The sequence below is a fragment of the Botrytis cinerea genome, chromosome 13 (genome assembly GCF_000143535.2).
Source record: "Botrytis cinerea B05.10 chromosome 13, complete sequence".
Lineage (NCBI taxonomy): Eukaryota > Fungi > Ascomycota > Leotiomycetes > Helotiales > Sclerotiniaceae > Botrytis > Botrytis cinerea.
The window spans coordinates 329,481-348,707 of record NC_037322.1 but is presented as its reverse complement, the minus strand read 5'-3'; the positions used below and the strand labels follow the sequence as shown (position 1 = coordinate 348,707).

General features: G+C 42.9%; 7 protein-coding genes across 8 annotated transcripts; 3 read left to right on the top strand and 4 right to left on the bottom strand.

The window, feature by feature from the left end:
* Positions 1-3,514: 3,514 nt before the first annotated feature.
* BCIN_13g00940 (hypothetical protein) lies at positions 3,515-6,060 on the bottom strand. The gene is made up of 2 exons (XM_001557093.2): positions 4,537-6,060; positions 3,515-4,476 (listed from the first exon to the last, which is right to left on the bottom strand). The coding sequence occupies exons 1-2, from the start codon at positions 5,973-5,975 to the stop codon at positions 3,696-3,698; spliced, it is 2,220 nt and encodes a 739-aa protein (XP_001557143.1). The 5' UTR covers positions 5,976-6,060; the 3' UTR covers positions 3,515-3,695.
* Positions 6,061-8,405: 2,345 nt separating this feature from the next.
* BCIN_13g00930 (hypothetical protein) lies at positions 8,406-11,426 on the bottom strand. The gene is made up of 2 exons (XM_001557094.2): positions 11,003-11,426; positions 8,406-10,953 (listed from the first exon to the last, which is right to left on the bottom strand). The coding sequence occupies exons 1-2, from the start codon at positions 11,336-11,338 to the stop codon at positions 8,596-8,598; spliced, it is 2,694 nt and encodes an 897-aa protein (XP_001557144.1). The 5' UTR covers positions 11,339-11,426; the 3' UTR covers positions 8,406-8,595.
* Positions 11,427-11,569: 143 nt separating this feature from the next.
* On the top strand, positions 11,570-12,405 carry Bccbc2. The gene is made up of 3 exons (XM_001557095.2): positions 11,570-11,691; positions 11,754-11,866; positions 11,965-12,405. Exons 1-3 carry the CDS (start codon positions 11,626-11,628, stop codon positions 12,329-12,331), a joined length of 546 nt encoding a protein of 181 aa, XP_001557145.1. The 5' UTR covers positions 11,570-11,625; the 3' UTR covers positions 12,332-12,405.
* A 26-nt stretch (positions 12,406-12,431) lies between these two features.
* Bcmrpl31 lies at positions 12,432-13,097 on the bottom strand. The gene is made up of 3 exons (XM_024696636.1): positions 13,008-13,097; positions 12,710-12,939; positions 12,432-12,653 (listed from the first exon to the last, which is right to left on the bottom strand). Exons 1-3 carry the CDS (start codon positions 13,055-13,057, stop codon positions 12,601-12,603), a joined length of 333 nt encoding a protein of 110 aa, XP_024552449.1. The 5' UTR covers positions 13,058-13,097; the 3' UTR covers positions 12,432-12,600.
* Positions 13,098-13,234: 137 nt separating this feature from the next.
* On the top strand, positions 13,235-14,023 carry Bctrs20. Its single transcript, XM_001557097.2, has 3 exons — positions 13,235-13,435; positions 13,496-13,557; positions 13,614-14,023. Exons 1-3 carry the CDS (start codon positions 13,251-13,253, stop codon positions 13,856-13,858), a joined length of 492 nt encoding a protein of 163 aa, XP_001557147.1. The 5' UTR covers positions 13,235-13,250; the 3' UTR covers positions 13,859-14,023.
* A 1,181-nt stretch (positions 14,024-15,204) lies between these two features.
* On the top strand, positions 15,205-16,672 carry BCIN_13g00890 (hypothetical protein). Its single transcript, XM_001557099.2, has 3 exons — positions 15,205-15,347; positions 15,609-15,746; positions 15,844-16,672. Exons 1-3 carry the CDS (start codon positions 15,338-15,340, stop codon positions 16,005-16,007), a joined length of 312 nt encoding a protein of 103 aa, XP_001557149.1. The 5' UTR covers positions 15,205-15,337; the 3' UTR covers positions 16,008-16,672.
* Positions 16,673-18,361: 1,689 nt separating this feature from the next.
* BCIN_13g00880 (hypothetical protein) lies at positions 18,362-19,164 on the bottom strand. Of its 2 annotated transcripts, XM_024696634.1 has the most exons (2): positions 18,785-19,164; positions 18,362-18,730 (listed from the first exon to the last, which is right to left on the bottom strand). In XM_024696634.1, exons 1-2 carry the CDS (start codon positions 18,929-18,931, stop codon positions 18,434-18,436), a joined length of 444 nt encoding a protein of 147 aa, XP_024552447.1. In that variant the 5' UTR covers positions 18,932-19,164; the 3' UTR covers positions 18,362-18,433. The 2 variants fall into 2 exon arrangements, with proteins under 2 accessions (XP_024552447.1, XP_024552448.1); XM_024696635.1 differs by having other exon boundaries at positions 18,362-19,164.
* Between the last annotated feature and the right edge of the window lie 63 nt (positions 19,165-19,227).

Genomic DNA, 19,227 nt, shown 5'->3' with positions numbered 1-19,227 from the left:
ATCTGGAACCTCATTCGCCTTATGAAAACGGGATGAATTCACGCTTAAAAGTAGACCCGCTCTTTTAATCAACGACCATTGAATAAACCCACCTAATCTGTCAGAATTTCCAAGTGCATCATTTCTAGTCACCGAGTTGATTACCTCAATCATTTACCATAAACAATTATTATCACTCGTCCAAGTTCATTCTGACCAACAATTTCATGACCATATCTTAGAAGCGCCGCAATAAGCGTCTTTCCTCTAAACTTTGTAAGTCCCGGAAAATCTTACTGCATGGTCGACACACCCAAAATGCAAATGCCGTGCCTCAAGCTTCACATTAGCACCACCATGTAATTCCACCTCAGCCTTCAAACGGTGAGTAAAGAATAGGAAATGCAATTGCGAGGCGGGCTGTGCATCTCGAACAGCAAACACTTGCACAGACCTTTCGTGATCCGTTCCGTCGGGACTTACATCAGCACCACGACCACACTAAACTGTTCAATGCAACATTGCTATTTTACCTCATCTCTCTTGGGCATACTCAGGTTAGTATCGGATACCGGGTAAATGTATCTGCAAATGTAAGAGTGTCACTTTCTGTTAAAATGCAATGTCCAACAGACAAGCTTTCAATGTCCCGATCAAAATATGCATCTGTTCAGTTGGTTCTTTGTGATTGGCCATGAATAGGGGCTAGTAGTAGTGCTTATACAAACTTACCTGGTTCAAATATGCGTCTAAGCGAATGGTAGGGGGTCTCCGTGGCAGCGCAGCTGTTGTTGCTTCTCATGAAGTGAATGAGCATGGGTAGGGATAAGCCGCGTGAAGCTGATATTGTGATTTTGTATTTTTGGCGGGGCTTTGTTTTAGTCTTAAAATTATCATTCGGAGAGAAATTCTGGGAGCTGGGAGAGCAAGAGCGAAGTGTGAACTATCACACGTCTCGATTGTTCTTTCCCTCGTCCTCGGTCCGCTTTCGGGGATTCAGGGAAGTGAGATGAATGGTCTAAGTGCAAATATCCTTGGAGTAGACGATTAGACAAGCCTTTATTGAAGCCCGGCTCAATTGATTGTCTTCAAGCGAGCTTGTTGGTTTGTAAATTTAAGTGATTCAATGCATACCATTACCAGGGTCATTTTAGTTCGAAAAGAAGTTGGCTGTTGCCGTTTACCCCAAGAAGGTATCAAGTACCCCTTTCTTCTACATACTGTATCTGCCGAGTCTTTGATTTCAATCGCGCTAGGAAGGGTTTTAATGAGCTTGAACAACCCTAGCAAGCCCAGATCTTCATGTGGAATCTTCTAGACGCCCAGAAGAACACATCCATGCCAGACGGCGACAACATTTCACAGTCGCCGAATTCGCCGCCGAGGACCAACCTGTCGGAATTTGACCGCCACGCTCGGCTCGGCCACTCCGCTCCCTCATTGTGACACAAATTCGCGCCAGGTCTCCAACAACAGCCCATTGTAGGCTAACTTTACCTCAACTGGCTGAATCAATTCATGCGGCGTAGATTACTCGACAATACCATGCCAACATTCGCTATCAGCGGCTTTGAGAGCCGGCGCAGTAGGCGCTCAAATATTCGAGGGCTGGATATACAACTGTTGTAAGTTTTTGCATGCAGTAGACACGGTATGTTATCTTCGATCACGTTTTATGCCTGCAGACTTTGACAGCACTTGTCTCACATAGAAACCTGTACAACCAGATTGTGAGTTTGGTGATTTGGATGGGCAGTCAGGTAATTAGGGCCAAGGCAATTATCCTAGATGAGTTAGGATTTCGAGCAAGATCACATCCGCAATTGTGAATTGGAAATGAGGAAAATATGGTCATCGAGTTGCAAGGTTAAACCCGGGGTTGTGTGTACGGCGAGGGGCTGGTGATCAGTGATCACCGCGGTGAGAAGAAGATAATTTTGCTAGCAAGAATTCATGAAGATCAACCAAGGTCTTTGTGTCACCTTGAGTGGCCGTAGTGCCTCCGCGGAGTGAAACATCCCATGCTATGTGCTTTTAGTGCATGTTTTGATGGCTTAGTTCATATCAACATGTGTAACCTGAGCATTCTACCCCTCATGGTGTTTAGTTTTTGGGGGTCCGCATTCTATCACCACCTTGTGCCGTCACATACTTGTGCAACAGTTTTGGACTTTCATTGGATTCGTAAATTTCCCTTAAGGAAAGTTATAGGATATAGCAGTGATTTGTGACACTGTGAAGTCTGGACTCGCACAGAAATCAAAAAGCCACAAAAAAGAACTTTGTTGGATGCCTATTCTGAAACGGCCAGAGTATCATCTGATTGAGATAAGGTAGATCACTTGCGAGTCTATTGTCTTTTGGAATTTCAAGAATCATTACTCTTGTTAGACTTTCGTTGCCAGGACATTCGCTGTCGTAGAATACAGTTCAAGTGCGTGAATGCCATCAAGCTAAGTCTGCCTCTAATTGCCGTCCAGATACTCTGCTTACTTGCGTGTATTCTCCTCTAACTCAGCCAACCAAAATCATATCAAACATTAGAATCATGTTTATCATTCATCGAACGTAATAAGAAAGCAGTTAGCTGTCAATTCGACTCAGGTCTTAAGACTATCCTTCGCCCCGTCTCTCTCCAAACACTTCAACGTTACAAGCCAGCCTTATCCATTAAACACCTCAAATCCCTCAACGAACAATTTTCATAGTGAAAACTTTAAATATTATACCTAGGCCAAGGTAATTTTTGCACTATTCTTTGATGGCTCTTCCCATGCATACAATGGCACTCCGTCGTGTAGGAGGAGGTATCCCGATTATTATCGAGTCATCGCTGCGCAATAAAAGATATAAGAGGAATCTAAATACAAAAACACAGTAAGATTTCAATCAGGTTCAAGTAATGAGGTGTCAAACTGCTAGGGACACAGAGGCTCCTTCGTTAACGTCGATCAGACATACCCCGCATCACTATGACTTTGATTCTTTCACAGCTCTCAAACTACACTAGAATCCGTAGGAAACTATCCCTTTGACGAAAATTCACAAAACCTGTAGATGTAATACCATGACTTGTAAATATGAGCGAGATATCTTATTGCTGCATGTGGATCGCGGGGGAAGTGGCCGTCGTTGTTCGGTAGCAAAATTTAAGCTTCGTGATATCTAGCCCAAGTAGCATCAACGTCGTAAATCGTTAAAGTACTATGTGAAAGTGTTTTTAATTCGCATTCCAGCCACTGCCGTACTGAATTCTCTGTTAGTTCTTCTAATTTATTCAACTAAACTGCGCAGGTGCAACACACCAGCCTTCAACACGGCTAATTCACCCCGCTCATCGCATTGTATATTGTTAGATTAACACATTTCAATATATCTAAATACAAATCACTATGATTTTGCTACAAACATACAATAAGCTCATTATTTCACCCAGCTAAGGCTTTGTTAGCAGACTTCCTCTTGCTCGTTTATCGTGTAAACGTTCCAAGACAATTTGACTTGATATTTGACAATAACAAACTTCACATTCTTGTGTGATGAATCTACTTAGGTATATTTACCCAATTGAAAATTGCTCAGCACTTCAATGTATTTCATAGTCTTTAAGGTAGAATAGTCAAACAGATTCACTAGAACCATCATATAAGAATATAATCTATCAATAAATCATGACAAAGGAAGCTACCCAAAGACATTCCTAAACTCTCCATCCTTTAACCCTTAATCCTTAGTCTCATCAATCTTAATTCTTCTGAAACAATAGCCGTAACTATGGCAGCCTTCTCCAACTCCGCAATTTTCTTCTTAACCAGTTCTCCAAATCGAGCTCTTGACCACTCACTTGATCCATAAACCATGAGGATATCTAAATTAGCAATCTTTGACACCCGGGCTTTCATATCGAAGACATTGGTCAACGTTTTTCGGATCCACTTTGCTCCCTCCTCTGTCTTGAAGAATTTGTGCCACAGAGGTCTATTGTCACCTTCCTCGTGAGTCAACACTCTGCCCCTAAGGAGATCCTCGAGAACCGCCTTGCATCGCGCAACTTGCTTCTCGCATGTACCCATGATTTTCACCTCCATGAGTTTCTTGCCAGAATGATCAACACGGTATGAATCATCCAAATGTAGCTGGCAAGAGTTATGTCCGTATATTTGATGAAGAATTCCTTGATTCGTGCGACCGAGTGAATCGACGATGTATCGGGGTATCAAGTATTGCACTTCGATTTGATGACTAACTGTCACCGGAATACTCATGTATGCACCAACCGCGGTAATTAGATGACCATTCATTGCGGCGGCAGCAGCAGCAGCCTCGTGGCGGTGGCGAAATCTGATTTGGAGGGAATGCCAGGAGCCCATGTTGCGATGAATGGGCTGGAATACGGCAAGCTCTCCCCAGGTTGATGCGAGATGAACCAGAGTGTTGATCATGTCGATGGCTGGTACATCCCATTCTTGGGGCCATGTACATAAGATTTCAGTGTAGCTATTTTCAAAATGATGCGTTAGTATGGAGTATATGAAAGTGTGAATGAGATGTACGTACCTCATCTGACAGTCGTGCATGCCAGGTCCTGACAACAACTCAAGATTCGAGGTTTCCGATGCGACCGACCAGTCTACGACTACACGGGACAGCTTATCCATAGCTGATTGATATTCAGTAGGAACATGCTCCATTACAGAAATTTGATTTTCTTCCACGGGTGCAACTACGATCGTCTGGGCAGATTTGTTCGGCGATGAGACTCGGTTGGTATATTGAGCCACAGATGCTTGTTCGGGGTCAACAAAAGATTCTGTTGGTGCTATATATGATGAAGCAGTCGACGCTTCGATAGGAATGCTGGGTATCGTAATGTTGTTACCGCTATTGCCAGGTGCTCCATGAACTGGAGGATCAAGCAAGTGGCCTTGATGACCTTGATCAACAAGTTGAACTCCAGATGCTGGTTGATTACTTGCAAAGGCTGGTGCGTTAGACAATGGTGTGATTAGTTCATTTTCTAGAGCTTCGGACAATGTAGCGACGTTAGCGTTATCAGCTAGAGTTGATTCTGAGTCAAGTTGAATTAGCTTGGCTAAAGTAGATGATTCATCTGAGACGGTAGATATCGAAGTGTCATGCGAGTCATCTACGGGCGATGGGCTTCGAGTTGCAGATCGGACTAGCTCGGAATCATCGCTCATTGGAATGGTGTCGGTTGAAGACATATAGCCAATATCATCTGCGTTTCCAATGTTGGTCGAAGCAGGTGTGAGTACCTGGAAGGATGGAGATCCAGGGGGAGAGCCAGAGCTTTTTGATGGAGTTGTGACTGTGCCATCTAGCTGGTCGTAAGAAGAGCCAGTGCTGATAGCACCAGTATCACTCGTATCGTTTGAAAAAAATATACACTCTGTGGGTGGTAAAGTAATCTCAAGAGAACTTGGACCCATGAACGGAGCAGGAATCTTGCCAGCAGGGACCTCATAGGAAGAATCCACGTTGACAGCATCTTTGATGCTTGAAACAGTCGGTGTGATGGTGGCGACTCGAGATTTCTGTAGAAAAAGTCGAGCAGAGCGAAAGTTCCTCAAAGGAGCAACTGTTGTATCGGCAGGCTTTGCCTTAGCCGACTTGGCATTGGCAGTTCTTGCCGCCTTCAAAATCCCCGGCGTAGCCATGGTAAATTGAGATGTAGGAAGCGCTAGCGTGGCACTAGAAGCTCCCTTTTCTGTCGCAACTGGATGGTGGCTGTGACACTTCCATCCATACTGACATCCACGTCTTGAAAGGAAGTTCTTGCAAGCAGGACGAGTAGGTTCAGGGTTCTCTGCATGAATGCGAGCCGGGTGTCCGAATCGACAGTCCAGTCCCCACTTGCATTCGCCATAGAAGACGAAGTGCTTGCATGGGTATGGCTGGTAAGGACCTGTATGCTTGTCGTGACATTGGTCTCCAGCTACACAACGACCGATGGGGTAGTATACACAGATACCCATTTTGTCGACTTTTTTTGGTGGTATAACTGTGTGTGGATAAATTTTGATATTCGGAAACTTTGGGGTTTGGGGTACTTGTGAAAGCTTGAAAGGTAAAGTAAAGGGTCTTAGAATGCTCTTTGTATTTGTTCAAATCTGATCAGTTTCTAAAAGTGCTTTAAAGTCAAGTGCTGAAAGTTTATGTTTTAAGAAAGGTTGTGATCTTCTGAGTTGGAAGTTCCTTTTACAAGATTTTCCAAAGTTCAGGCCGTACTATGAAGGCTGATCGAGAATGGGGCTAGCTTGGTACTGCAGAAAGACAGCTACAGAAACATATACAGCGCAGTGATCTAGTCGATCAATTAGAACTAAGTGCGGCGACCAATCAAGTAACCACGAAAGCCACAGGACTAAGCGAAGGGGCATGGTCTTTTCCAGAATTTGGAAATTTTGTCTTTCGACAGATATTCACTAGCAGTAGTATATAAGATAGTCCGGTATATTGGAAACACTATTCGCCGCAAAACTCTTTTAAGACGTGTAGTATTGGTGAGATTGAGAACAGGGCATGAATTTTTTATGACATGCGTCAGTTGGTACCAAATTTATGAAGCAGATGTTAAACATGATAATTCTGGAAACTTATTATTGCTTCAACAGTAGAGATACAGAACCAAACTACTGTCAGTTTATAGGCGATAAAATCCTACTTGATACCATTGATAGCATATCGCTTCTTCATCGTCATCTGAGATGCCAGGATCTCTGACAAGAAAGAAGTAAGAAAAAAAACAAAAGGAGAAAGAGGAAAAATGGGAAGAAGAGTTACATATAAGACAGCGATCCAATAAACGAAACATACAAATGGCTCTACTTGATGGCTGAGAAATCTCACTCTCTGCTCTGCGCAATGTTTCCTGTGATTTCTCTAATTCGGTTTGAAAACTTTATTAACAACCCAAGCTTTGGAGAATATTACAAGAACGGATAAACGATAAGACGACGAACAAAATTTTGATTTTGATTCCCTCCATCTGTACGCCCAGCTTCAGCCCAACCAATTATATATATAGAGGAGTCAGACCCTCCTTCAAGATTATGATACATCTGATTTAGCATATCGTCTGCGATGCCATTCCAAGCTTTTAAGTGGTCAATGTTGACTTTAACAGAGCCAATATATATACATCAGAGTCTCTTTATCTGAATTTTCTGAGAACAGGCAGATTGATAGAACTCTACCCTTTCACCTCGATAGAGTTCAGTCAACGTTTTCCTCTCCAACAACCACGTCTCAGCACACAAGGGGTCGACACAATTAAGCGACCACACCAAAAACCCAACCATATCATCTCTAAAGACGCGACAAAAAATGCCCTCTATTTTCTCACAAATTTCGAAAGAGTGAAAAGTTAGGCAGGCATCTTGTATGATTCACACGATATGTTTTATTAATGCATATACAAACAGACCAATGAGCTAAATGGCAAGGGGCAGCCAGCAAACGCGTAAACTCTACTATCCTTCAATTGGAAACAAAAAAATTGTACATCCTTCGACCCGAGCTAAGACAAGGCTCACAACCAACCATGCTATTTCAAGTCGGGAATAAAGCAAAGCTATGTATCGGTGATACCTAAGTATTGCCAATACAAAGCCAGGAAGAGCTTTTACCGAGCTAGAAATTTGCAGATCCATATTAAATAGAATCTAGCAATACGTACACTCGAAGACAAGTATACGCCGGGCTTTATAGATATCGGTATAACGGGTGAAGCTTCTCTCGACACTCCTCCAGAAGTTGCGGCTCATGATACAATGAACATATGCCTAGCGAATGACTTACCAGTACTAAATTCTTTGCGTTATAAACTGCTTTAAAACAACGAATGTGTCAGTTACATGAGAAAGCAACATTTTAATAGCATCCAACTACTCACTCTACAATTCACCATCTCGTCCGGATTCAAGGCAGTCAGTGATATCAGCTGGTATGGTATCGCATATCTCTCAACACAGGTACCATACCGACCTATGCTGCGTTTGGGGAGATCTACATATACTTGCTTCGAGCGCAAAGTAACTTATCTCACTAGCATTCTGACTCAATTTTTTGTACTGCAGCCCCTGTCTCTTCATGGTTGATTTTAGCCGAACACTGAATGGACTCGCTACAGCTAGACTTCTCACGCAGGGCTTTTTAAAGGCCTACTGGATTTTAACAGGCTTGCATCCCCACTTGAAAGACCAGCAGCACCTGAGAAGATCGCAAAAGTGGCCGTGTTCTTATACAGCTCCCCTGTTGCATACATAAACAGCACTGGTAACACGCGAATCATCTAGAATCTCCATCTATGCCTACACCCTTTACCTCTCCATTCCTTATCTCCTCCAGACAATTCGCACGCATCAAAGCCAACCTCAGCTCAACTCGACAAACACGCCGCTCGTTGAAATATGTCAAGTTCAAGGTATCTGAATATTCGCGCACATCCTGTTGGATATCATAGCATATCATATCATACAATCTCGCTTTTCCCTTTCCGCCTTCAACACATTTGCGTTCAGTTCACTTTGCCATTTCCCAAGAATTCATCGAAACATTAGTCACTACCTTCCCCACCACTCACACACATTTCTTTTAAGCCAAACTCAATCTCTCCAATCTTCCCTTCGTAGCCTCCACCAAAGCCGTCTCGCGATCCAACAACTTCATGATCTGTCCCACCTTCTTCCTTCTCAATTCAGACGGAACCTGTACATTCTTCGCCGAGTCCCCATCCTTCTCATCGTGTTGCTCCTCATCTCCCTCCCTCTCCGCATCCTTCGCCAATTCATTGGCCTGGCTCAAAACCTCATCCTTTAGTTCCTTCACCTCCTCATACCTCTGCCAAGGATCCTTCGAGACCTTTACCATACTCTCCGTAGACCCGTCTAAATCTTCACCCAGTACCTTTCCACCGAGATTCCTCACCTCTTCTATCCACGCTTTCTCTTTATCACTTAATTCCCTCTGCGTATTCTTAGGAATCTTCTTCCTAATATTTTCGATTCTTTCGTTAAGAATCTTCTGTTTATCCTTTGCTTCCTTAATTCTTCGTTCCATGTTTTCATTTGGTGTCACTCGAGGCTTATCATCATCTTCGTCTACATCCTCGCCAATGACAGATTCCACACGAGTTGCGATTTCGTTAGCTTGTTTGATATGTTTTGAAAGCTCAATTTGAAGTTTGATGCATTTTCTGAACAGTTCCGCAGCTGCGGTACCAATGCGATGGGTTTCTTCACTGAGAACTTTGTGGGCATCTGTCATGACCGTAAGTGTAGCTGGCGATAATCGAATCTCTTCCTTCAACAAACGCTTGTATTTGCTATGCTTGATTTTTTCGTGAAGAGAGGGTAGATCGGATGGTTGTTCCAATGCGTAAGATGGTTGGTACACAGGTCGAGCATCAAATAAGACGAGAGGTTTATCATTATCAGTTTCGGAGTCGTAGGATTCTGAGCGACCGCGGCTACGGTTGAAATCCAATTGGTACTCGGGTGATTCAAAATTGATAGATATTGGGCCATGAGCATTTGCGGAGAGAAGGAAATAGCCAATATCGGGATCTTGAATAACTGTACTGGCAGCAAGAGGGGCATTCTTGTCAATCATTGTTGACGTGTAGACCCTTTGCCTTTCTGATGGGGTGCTAACAACTACACCAAGTCGGACATTAGACTCTGCGCCTTGGGATAATTCTTCCTCGAGCTTGAATACCCATGTAGAGAGTGACATGTATGTAATGTTCGAGTTGTTAGTAATGAAGAACGAATATCTTGATTCGACATCATGACTAAAAACTGGCCAACATCCTTCCCAAACCTCATTGGGTTTGGAAGTCTCCAAAACTTCATATGTCAACAAGACAGGTGGTTCCGGGTCGTCCAGAAATCGTAGCATCCTTGAATTCGATCTCGGTAGCCATTGAGCTTCAATTCCAACCAAGTCCAGGCAGATTGAAAGGCGCCCGGTAGTTGTAAGCAAACAAATCACGTTCATGGAACATCCCTCTTTGTCGACTTCATCCAATTCAAGCTCATCGTCCTCCTCTCCATCCATAAGCTCTTCGGCATCCAACTTGGGTCCAATGACATAAATATCACTGAAAAGTTCATCGTCCTCGTCATCCTCAACTTTAGGAGCCATCTCAAAATCGAATGGACCTTGTAATCTGGGTACTTTTCCAGGTCTAGAAGGCCTTGTGTAAACCTCAATTGGCGGCTCACCCAAAGATCCCTGGACCTGGGCTGGATCTTGATTATCGATATCCGTCATCCAATCCAATTGTTGTTGCGCAAGAAGTTTACTACCTTGAGTTACCGCTGGATCATCTTCGATAGCGGCGATATTTGACACAATCGATATCGAGAGCGAAGGAATCAGGGTAGGTGGTGGAGCCCATTTTTCAGGCAATAATGGACAAAGAGCATATATATCTCCTTCCCTCATTGCAAGCCAAAGGGTCATAGGCGACCAACCTCCAGATCCTTTACTTGCAAAACAAGCTGATGCTACCTCCATCTCAAAGGCATCCGGAGAAAATTTACTTGGTTGACCAACGACGGAAGCTCCAAAATCTTGATCAGCCGAAACTCCGTCCGCCAATTTCTTCAGATCGACCACAAGAGTTGGTTTGTCGAAAGACCAACGATCGGTGGTAGACAGTTCCCATACTCGAACAACGGCATCCTTTGTAATTGTGACCAAACATGTTCCATTAACGCCCAATGGATGCCACAGCGCAGTTGATATCCCAGATCGTGATGTAACATGTGTAGTCGGACCCAAGTGAAAAGTCTTAATCTTCATAGGGCCATTATCGGGGGCTGTGAGGTGCGAGGGTTCAGGTAAGATTGCGATATGTACAGTATGAGTTGTCAAGATCGCCATAAAATTCGAATTGGGAGAGATAATCAATTGTCGGATTTCATCTGCCACAGGAATTTTGAGTGTCTGCGGATGATTAGCACCCAAACCCAATGACACAAGCTTCAAAACTTACTCTATACCCGCGAGCAACATTCTCTTCAGCTTCAATTTCCTCTTCGACTCGTGATTTGCCTTTCAAGAAGCTTCTTTGGTTCTCTTGTTTATTTTCCCATGTCTCCTTCAAGTAAACAAGATCCGCCCATCGAATTTCCTTTCCAACAGCAATGAATACCTCAGTCCCTCTACGCGCAATCGTTCTCTTTGGTCCTACTTTATTCGTTTTCTTCTCATTCGGATTGTAAATAGCTCCAGAAGCTGTTTGGACGCCCGTCGGTTTCGCTGTAAATATCTCATGGCCTGGATTTGGCTTTGAAAGCCATGTAGGTGTGTAGCCAAGAACTTGAGGCATTTTCCAAACCCTGAGCTCGATGTTATTATTTTGAATAATCAGCACATTCGTAGAAGCTCGATATTGGAAAGTACTTGTATGTTGCGACGAAGAGAAGTGAATTGAGTCTGGAACTTTTTTTGAGGTTGGATGGGTTTAACATCAGGCTATGCTAGCGCGTCGCGAAAGCTTGGTGCATACGGGTAGGTAATTGGAAGCCTTCTGTGTTGTAAATGTTCCCCAGGAAACAAAGAAATCCATCAGCCTTGTTGAAAATTGGATTGTAAAGAAACAACAAATTTCCAAAAATGCCTGGATCAATTAGAAATACTGTCGATAGGCTTGATAAACCAAGCGCCTATTATCAAGGTAGAGTAAGTTGTGCAATTGTGATTCCACTCGGCGCAGAAGGAGCTCGACTAACAATTTGGTCTAGAATAAGAAGCGCAGATATGACAGAGATGGAGAGGACGAGAGGAGAGAACGAACTCCAGAGGAACCAGCAGATGATCCTTTAAAAGATGCGACAACACTCTATGTTGGAAATTTGTATGTGAAAATGCATTCAATGTTTTCAGTCAAGCTGTTTTCAATCAATCAATGGGCTGGGGCATAGTTTGCGGCATGAGCTAACAATTTGTCTACAGATCCTTCTACACAACTGAAGAGCAGATTCACGAATTATTTGCGAAATGTGGTGAAATCAAGAGATTGATCATGGGATTAGATAGGTTCAACAAGACACCTTGTGGATTTTGTTTCGTGGAATATTATACTCACCAAGATGCACTCGATTGCATGAAGTATATTGGTGGGACAAAGCTCGACGAGAGAATCATTAGAACAGATCTGGATCCAGGATTTCAAGAGGGAAGACAATATGGACGTGGAAAGTCTGGCGGCCAAGTGCGCGATGAGTACCGTGAGGAATATGATGAGGGGAGAGGAGGTCTAGGTAGAGCTATTCAAGCTGAAAGACAGAAAGAAGAAGAAGAATACGGCAAGGGTAGATAGTTTATTGGAGAGTTGGACGATTGTACGATATTTTGCAGTACGTGGGAAGGCGTATAAGGAACTGCGGTGATTCATTGATATCAGAATGGTGAGCTGCATTTGCATAGTAGGGAAATTCTTAGGATTCTAGCCATTCCAGAGCACTGAACTGATGCCCTTTCATTCCTTTTTTTTTCGTATACACATATCCCAAACGCCATCAATGCATATTGTACATCAATTCCTCCGATGGGAACCCTTTCCATTGAGTCCATCCAAATATATCCATATCAATAACCAGGAGGATTGAGTCGTTGTGATAATCTCGTCCATTTAGGCAGCTCTGCATTCATATCAGTAACCCGACTTCCTCTCTGATGGCACATCTGCCACACTTACTGTGAATTCCCTTTCTATACTTCTTCTCTTTCCGATCAAAGATTGTGTATTTATCTTTTGGTAACATCTCCTGCTCTGTAGGCATCTCCTCCTTCCACCTCTCCACAGCCTTCGTCGTAATTCCCTTAGCAGCCAAAGCTCTATCCACAGTAGCGACCACCGAATCAACAGCTCTTAAGCGTTTGCGCTGTCGTGCCTTTTGGAATTTCGAGAGTCGCCATGGGATCTTCCTAAACCGCACCACCATTAGCACATCTCCCCCCTCCAAAACATACCAGGAAAACAAATCAAAGCATACCAAAGAAGACCCCCAGACATCACATTCGTAGGTCTAAAAGCTCCAAACATTGCGTTGTTTCCTTCAATGTTCTTCTAATCGTACCTCCTCACCCCGTCAATCAATCCTCTTCAAAATTCAAGAATCGGTCGGCCCCTCCGCTCCGCGCCAAGCCTTAAATTCCGCGAACCAATCAGCTTTCGCTTCATGACCTCAACTCTCTAACCTCCATCACTGCATTCAACTGCGAATGCGCAACCCAAAATGTCGTATTATTTCGCAATCGTCGGAACGCAAGATAATCCTCTCTTCGAATATGAATTTGGAACTGCGAAACAGGGTGGTGATGGGATCGCCAGGTTTCCCGAGCAGGCCAGACATATGAATCAATTTATTGTTCATAGTAGTTTGGATATTGTCGAGGAGGTGCAATGGGGTGGTGGACAGATGTATGTGTTGATTCTTGAATGAGACGTGAATGGACCGGACACTAATAGTATATTTTGTAGGTATTTGAAATGCATCGATCGATTCTACAATAATTACGTATCGTGCTTCATGACGGGCGGAAGTAAGCTATTCTTTTGTTCTTCGAGATATGCATTGTGATGATGCTAATATGTATAGATGTTAAATTTATGCTCCTACATTCTCCCTCGCAACCTGCAAACCCAACAACTTCGAGAACCTCTACATCGATCGGAGCAAATCCCACTTCGCCTCAGACCGAAGAGGCCATTAAACAATTCTTTACGGAAGTTTACGAGAATTGGGTAAAGACGATCATGAGCCCGTTTTACCACGTCAATCAACCAGTTACGAGTTCGGTGTTCAGGGGACGGGTTGCGGCGGCAGGGAAGAAATATTTGTGAGGCGCGTTGAGAGAGAAGTATAGAGGGATTATTATAATTATTGCATCAAGGGGTATGGCTCTTCCTTGTGTATGTTTTGGTGCGACGCAGAGCATAAGAGCGAGAGATAAGTTCGGGATTCTTGGTATAAATAAAAACTAAAGTCTCGGGATGTCTTATATCACATGGAGGAAGATGTCACGGGCAGTAGTTCGTAGCACATTATGGAAGCCATCTACGCTACCGTGTTGCCGGCTGTGAACTTTCCCAGAGAGGTCATCACTTGAATCTCACAATCAGGAATCTCGTGGGAGGGTTCTCTGTGCGCAAATGAACCGGAGTATGGTAGCTGAAGGATATCTCAGGCCTTCGCTATACAACAGATGCCTTGGCCCGATTTGGATTCTCACACTGGAGACTACTCGAATCTTCCTTATCAAAATGGTAGTCGGAAGCATACTTTGGTTTGGAAACTTGGACTCATCACTATTTGGATCCACATACACGGGGCTTGTGGTTTACAAAACTGGAAGAAGTACGCACAATGGGAACGGTGGGAATTGGGGAGATAGCTCACGAAAATACTGAGCTGTTCGAGAAGAGTGGTAATAGATATGTATAATACAATATTCCAGAGCAAAAATCCTGTATGCATCTGAGCAAATTGGTAATGGAAATTGCTATGTTTTCAAAAATGTCTTGATAGGTTAATGAGTCACAAGATGGATGTGAATGTGAAAACTGGCGGTCAGGTAAGGAGAGAAAAGAAACATATCCTCGTAGTTATCTTTTCTCATTCGTTCCATACCGAACAATGAATCACCAACATCACCAACATCGATGTCTTCATCACCCAAGTCCTCGCTTATCGATGCACCCCTGGAACTAAGGTGCAGTCACGATCCGCCGCATTGTACGCTGATGATTGTGATGAATGGATGGAAAGATCGGGCCTCGGAACAAGTCATCTTCATGCTTTCTACGTGCTGTGGCTGGATTTGAATATAGCGAATAATGTTCAAAGGAGCCGTAATAAGGCCATATGCCCATATGTCTAGTTTGTATTCCAATCCAAGTACAGGATGTACATTTTCTTATATTTTCTTGCATTTTCTTGCATTTTCTTGTATTTTCTTATATTTTCTTATATTTTCCTCCATTTTCCTCCATTTTCCTCCATTTTCCTCGGCAATCACACCCCCAGTCTCTTTCTCACGCAAAATCCCCCCAAAGCCCCAAAACATTCGAAATGGTACAATTCCAATTCCACTGCCATTAATTTCTCAAAAGGGACTAGCGTCACCATTCCCATTTTCCAGATCACTTGTTTCCCGATCAAAAACCAACAAATTCCCTTCCCCCTCTCTGATTCCAATCTTTTATTTAACAACTTCATATTCCGCCCACTCCCACCTTTTTCTCCATCAATCCATCGTCTTTATTCCAGACGCCTTTTACCATCAACAATAATTCAATCCACTTTTTAATTCCTACTTCATCATGACTGGACGTAAGTGGCATTCCCTTTCCTTCTCTTCTGTTGACGTTGAGATGGTTGTTGTTGCTGTTGTTGTCGGTCGCGATATTTGTCCATGATGTTTTCGTGTTGGTGTTGTGATCACTCCACTTCATCTTCGATCAACGCGATAAGGTATCCACATCTTGATGATGTTGATGTACCTACCTACCTACAACAATAAACATCTTCAACAACAACAGCAACACACTATCATCAATCAAGTTTCAATGTACTAATTCTATTTCTCTGCAGGCGGAAAGGGCGGAAAGGGTCTCGGAAAGGGTGGCGCTAAGCGTCATCGTAAGATTTTGAGAGACAACATCCAAGGTATCACCAAGCCAGCTATCAGACGTCTTGCGCGTCGTGGTGGTGTCAAGCGTATTTCTGCCAGTAAGATTTCCCCATCCCATCGCGTCTTGAGTCTTCATGACTTGGGCGCCCTGCGAAATTTCCACAAAGTTTTATATACTGACGCGTCTTTCACTAGTGATCTACGAAGAAACCCGTGGTGTTTTGAAGACCTTCCTCGAGGGTGTCATTCGTGATGCCGTCACCTATACCGAACACGCCAAGCGTAAGACCGTCACCTCCCTCGATGTCGTCTACGCTTTGAAGAGACAAGGCCGTACCCTCTACGGTTTCGGTGGTTAAACATCTCTTCACCTCTACCATCTTTGTCATGACATCATCTCATACTCTTTCACATACGCGTCGACACATTACATTTTCGATTATGGTTCTCGGTGGAGTTTGGATGGGCTTATGTTACTTTTGATAGTCTTTTTTAGACGGTCTAGCATGCTGTTTACGGCAGGGTTTCGCTCTCCTGATTCTTTTTGGGAATCATTTATTTCGACTCTCGATTACGTTTTCTCCGTCTCATTCTGGTCTCGACGCGACGATACATTCCTCGAATTAAAAACTTTTTGATAGTCTATACCTCTGCTTTTGCTTGGGTGTGTGAGACAGTCTAGCATCCTGTTTACGGGAGGAGTTTTCCTGGAACGTTTATTGTTTTGTAGCGACAACTTTGATACCCCGCAGATTGAGATTTGTGAAGGAAGGATCTCATGATTATGGCATGCACGCACACACACATCACCTCTTTTTGTCTTTTTTGAGCAAACCTGTTTAGCTTGTTTAGCTGGTTGGCGTTCTATGGTTTATTTCACCCTGGTACTGGACGGGTTGTCTAGAGGGTTGAGGGATGGAATGGATTGGGGATGCATGGATGTATGTGGAATCACGATCGAGCAGTTGTGTTGAGACGCATACATAGCTTACGAGTGAAATTATATGGTCGTGGACCTGATTGATATTATTCTTGAAGATTTGAATGTGATGTGATGTGTTTGTAATGTGTTTGTGAATGTGACATGTGAAATGTTTGGAAAATGGGTAGTTTGATTTGGATGGAATTTTGTGCTGCTAGAGTCAATCAATTGTTGTTAGCTGGAGAGATGATTGATTGGTTGACTGTCGGGCAAGTGTTGGGCAAGTGTCGTCTGTTTGACTATCTATCTATCTTTTGTATTATATCTATACCTACATATAATATAATAAGTATAATAAGTATAGTATATTATTATATCGTATTACATTCATTGTATTTCATTCTCATTATATCTCGATAGATAATTGTGATGTATAGGATATAGGCTAGAATCGAGTGGATCGAGTGGATAGAGTCAGGTGGATGGATGGATGGATGGATATATATACATGTATATGAGTGGTAAGGTAAGGTAAGGTGTATTATACATACATTATGTAATATTGTTTCGAGGCTTATGGTGGTGATGGTGGTGGTGGTATGTGATGTAATGGGAGTAGTATTATTATAATAGTAGTACGGGGAAATGATTATAAGTGATGGATGGGATGATTAAGGGGGTGAATGAATGAGTCTTTGATCATCTGTAAGTTGTATGTATCTGTTATACTCTGCATAGGAAATAGGAAGTTGGATTTCTGAGGGGAATTCTGAATATGAGTTTTGTTGATGGATTGATGGATTGTCAGGATAAATATAATCTCTTTGTTTTTGCGCGGGGGATGGCTGTTCGATGGGTGAATTGTCGAGATTGGTGGTGAAGTGGAGTGGAGTGACTCGAAGCGAGGGGGCGGGCAAAGGGGGAGTGATCTTTAGAGTTTAGGATACTGGATGCAGATGTAGATGTGGATGTTCGGGGGAGATCTTTGAAGAAGTCATTTGAAAGGGGAGGATGAATGATTGATACTATTTCTATTTTGTATTTCATAAACATCGTGTGCATGTTTTGGGGAAAGAATTATATGAAGAAAAAAAAAGAAAGAAAAAAAAAGAATAGATGGATAGATGGATAGATAAATCGAGAGAGAGGAGAAATATCCTCAGCATTCATTCATATTGTATTTTGTTTTCTGTTCATTACAAATTGCAACTTGCAAATATATATCGATATCGATACATTGGTATTCGGAACTAGAAAAGTGCGAGTGCGGTCGGTATAACAGTGTATTCGATAGGCTCGAATTGATAATTAATGCTTTGATATAAGGGGGAAGATATGTTGGTATTAGTATTGGTGCTGATGGAATGTTTTGGATTGGCGAGAAAAAGGGGGAAGAGGGTAGACAGTTAGGGTATGAGAATGGAATAGAGTCTTGGAGACTTGTAGACGTCTGCCCCATATCTGCAGCCCTGTTGTGATGCGCTAGAAAAAGCAGGCTTGAGATTGCTTGAGTACGTAATCGGAAAGAGGAGTGAGGGTATGAGGTATGGAGATGGTATTGGATGGTTAGATCTGAATAATTGGATGGTTGTTAGTGCGCCTCCTTTCTCTTCCTTTCCTATCTCTGAGTCTTGAGTCAGAGATTTCAGTATCCATCTTATCCTTTTATAAATCTAAAAATACTAACCGAGGGAATCATGTGCATACTATAATATTAGACTTTGTCATTTCTTGCTTTCCTGAAAAGTAGATGTGAATGGATAAGAGGGGGAAGAAAGACAAGACTCCTTCTGCATTGATATTGTATCTTGTTTCTGTTGTTTCATAACAATGCAAAACAATTTAATTTCTCATCTATCTCAACTATCCACAAACCCAACTCAGCAACAAGCCTAAGAATACTAACCAAGGTAATATTGTAAAAACCACAACATCAGTCTTGATCAATTCTTCCTTGTCCTCAAAAATAAACATGCCCCATACGAGACAGAAAGCAAAAGGGATGATGAAATCATGAAGTTTTTCATGGAAGCCCCGTTTGTACAGCCGAAAAAGTAGAATGATGGGGAGGAGGAGTATGCTTGCGTTGATGAGATTCGAGAGGAAGGAGTTTTGGGGGTGAGTGAAGAAATTCAATGTTGGATTTCGGAGTGGTTGTGGCTGGGAGAGGTTAGTGTGTGTATTGGGTGGAGGTGAGAGGAAAGAGGAACTTGCGAGGATGTGAGGGTAGAAGCGGTGGACGTTGCGGTGGCTGGATATGAGGAGGGAGAAAAAGGTACTGAGGAATTCGAGTGATAGGGAGGGCATGGAGAGATGGTGATAAGCCGGTGATTTTGATTGAGATGAGCTGGTGAGCTGCATGAGTTGCGTGAGATGCTTGAGAGATGGAGATGAGAGCAAGGTGTGACTTGAATGAAATCGTAGATAGTGAGCGTATGAGATATCAAATCGCTGAATGCTGGTCTGGTGGTTATCAATAATGGAAAGTGTTCTCAAAGGTCTATTGGGGTTATGCGTGTATATATGTATGAGAATCTTAACTTGACAAATGAAATCTTGCAATATCACAACAACCAGTGCTGTATAAAGAGCTCACGCTTTTGTGTTGCAAAGGCATATGTGAGGAAAGGAGAAACTTCTAGAGCGATAGTTCAAAT

Bases quoted from the DNA above. Each gene is read 5' to 3' on its own strand.
- BCIN_13g00940 (XM_001557093.2), bottom strand. From the start codon at position 5,975: ATGGGTATCTGTGTATACTACCCCATCGGTCGTTGTGTAGCTGGAGAC. The intron at 4,477-4,536 runs GTACGTACATCT...TTTTGAAAATAG, and splicing joins ATGCACGACTGTCAGATGAG to CTACACTGAAATCTTATGTA.
- BCIN_13g00930 (XM_001557094.2), bottom strand. From the start codon at position 11,338: ATGCCTCAAGTTCTTGGCTACACACCTACATGGCTTTCAAAGCCAAAT. The intron at 10,954-11,002 runs GTAAGTTTTGAA...AATCATCCGCAG, and splicing joins ATGTTGCTCGCGGGTATAGA to ACACTCAAAATTCCTGTGGC.
- Bccbc2 (XM_001557095.2), top strand. From the start codon at position 11,626: ATGCCTGGATCAATTAGAAATACTGTCGATAGGCTTGATAAACCAAGC. The intron at 11,692-11,753 runs GTAAGTTGTGCA...AATTTGGTCTAG, and splicing joins GCGCCTATTATCAAGGTAGA to AATAAGAAGCGCAGATATGA. The intron at 11,867-11,964 runs GTATGTGAAAAT...ATTTGTCTACAG, and splicing joins ACACTCTATGTTGGAAATTT to ATCCTTCTACACAACTGAAG.
- Bcmrpl31 (XM_024696636.1), bottom strand. From the start codon at position 13,057: ATGTTTGGAGCTTTTAGACCTACGAATGTGATGTCTGGGGGTCTTCTT. The intron at 12,940-13,007 runs GTATGCTTTGAT...GGTGCGGTTTAG, and splicing joins ATGTCTGGGGGTCTTCTTTG to GAAGATCCCATGGCGACTCT. The intron at 12,654-12,709 runs GTAAGTGTGGCA...ATATGAATGCAG, and splicing joins GTATAGAAAGGGAATTCACA to AGCTGCCTAAATGGACGAGA.
- Bctrs20 (XM_001557097.2), top strand. From the start codon at position 13,251: ATGTCGTATTATTTCGCAATCGTCGGAACGCAAGATAATCCTCTCTTC. The intron at 13,436-13,495 runs GTATGTGTTGAT...TATATTTTGTAG, and splicing joins CAATGGGGTGGTGGACAGAT to GTATTTGAAATGCATCGATC. The intron at 13,558-13,613 runs GTAAGCTATTCT...TAATATGTATAG, and splicing joins GTGCTTCATGACGGGCGGAA to ATGTTAAATTTATGCTCCTA.
- BCIN_13g00890 (XM_001557099.2), top strand. The intron at 15,747-15,843 runs GTAAGATTTCCC...GTCTTTCACTAG, and splicing joins TGTCAAGCGTATTTCTGCCA to TGATCTACGAAGAAACCCGT.
- BCIN_13g00880 (XM_024696635.1), bottom strand. From the start codon at position 18,931: ATGCAGCTCACCAGCTCATCTCAATCAAAATCACCGGCTTATCACCAT.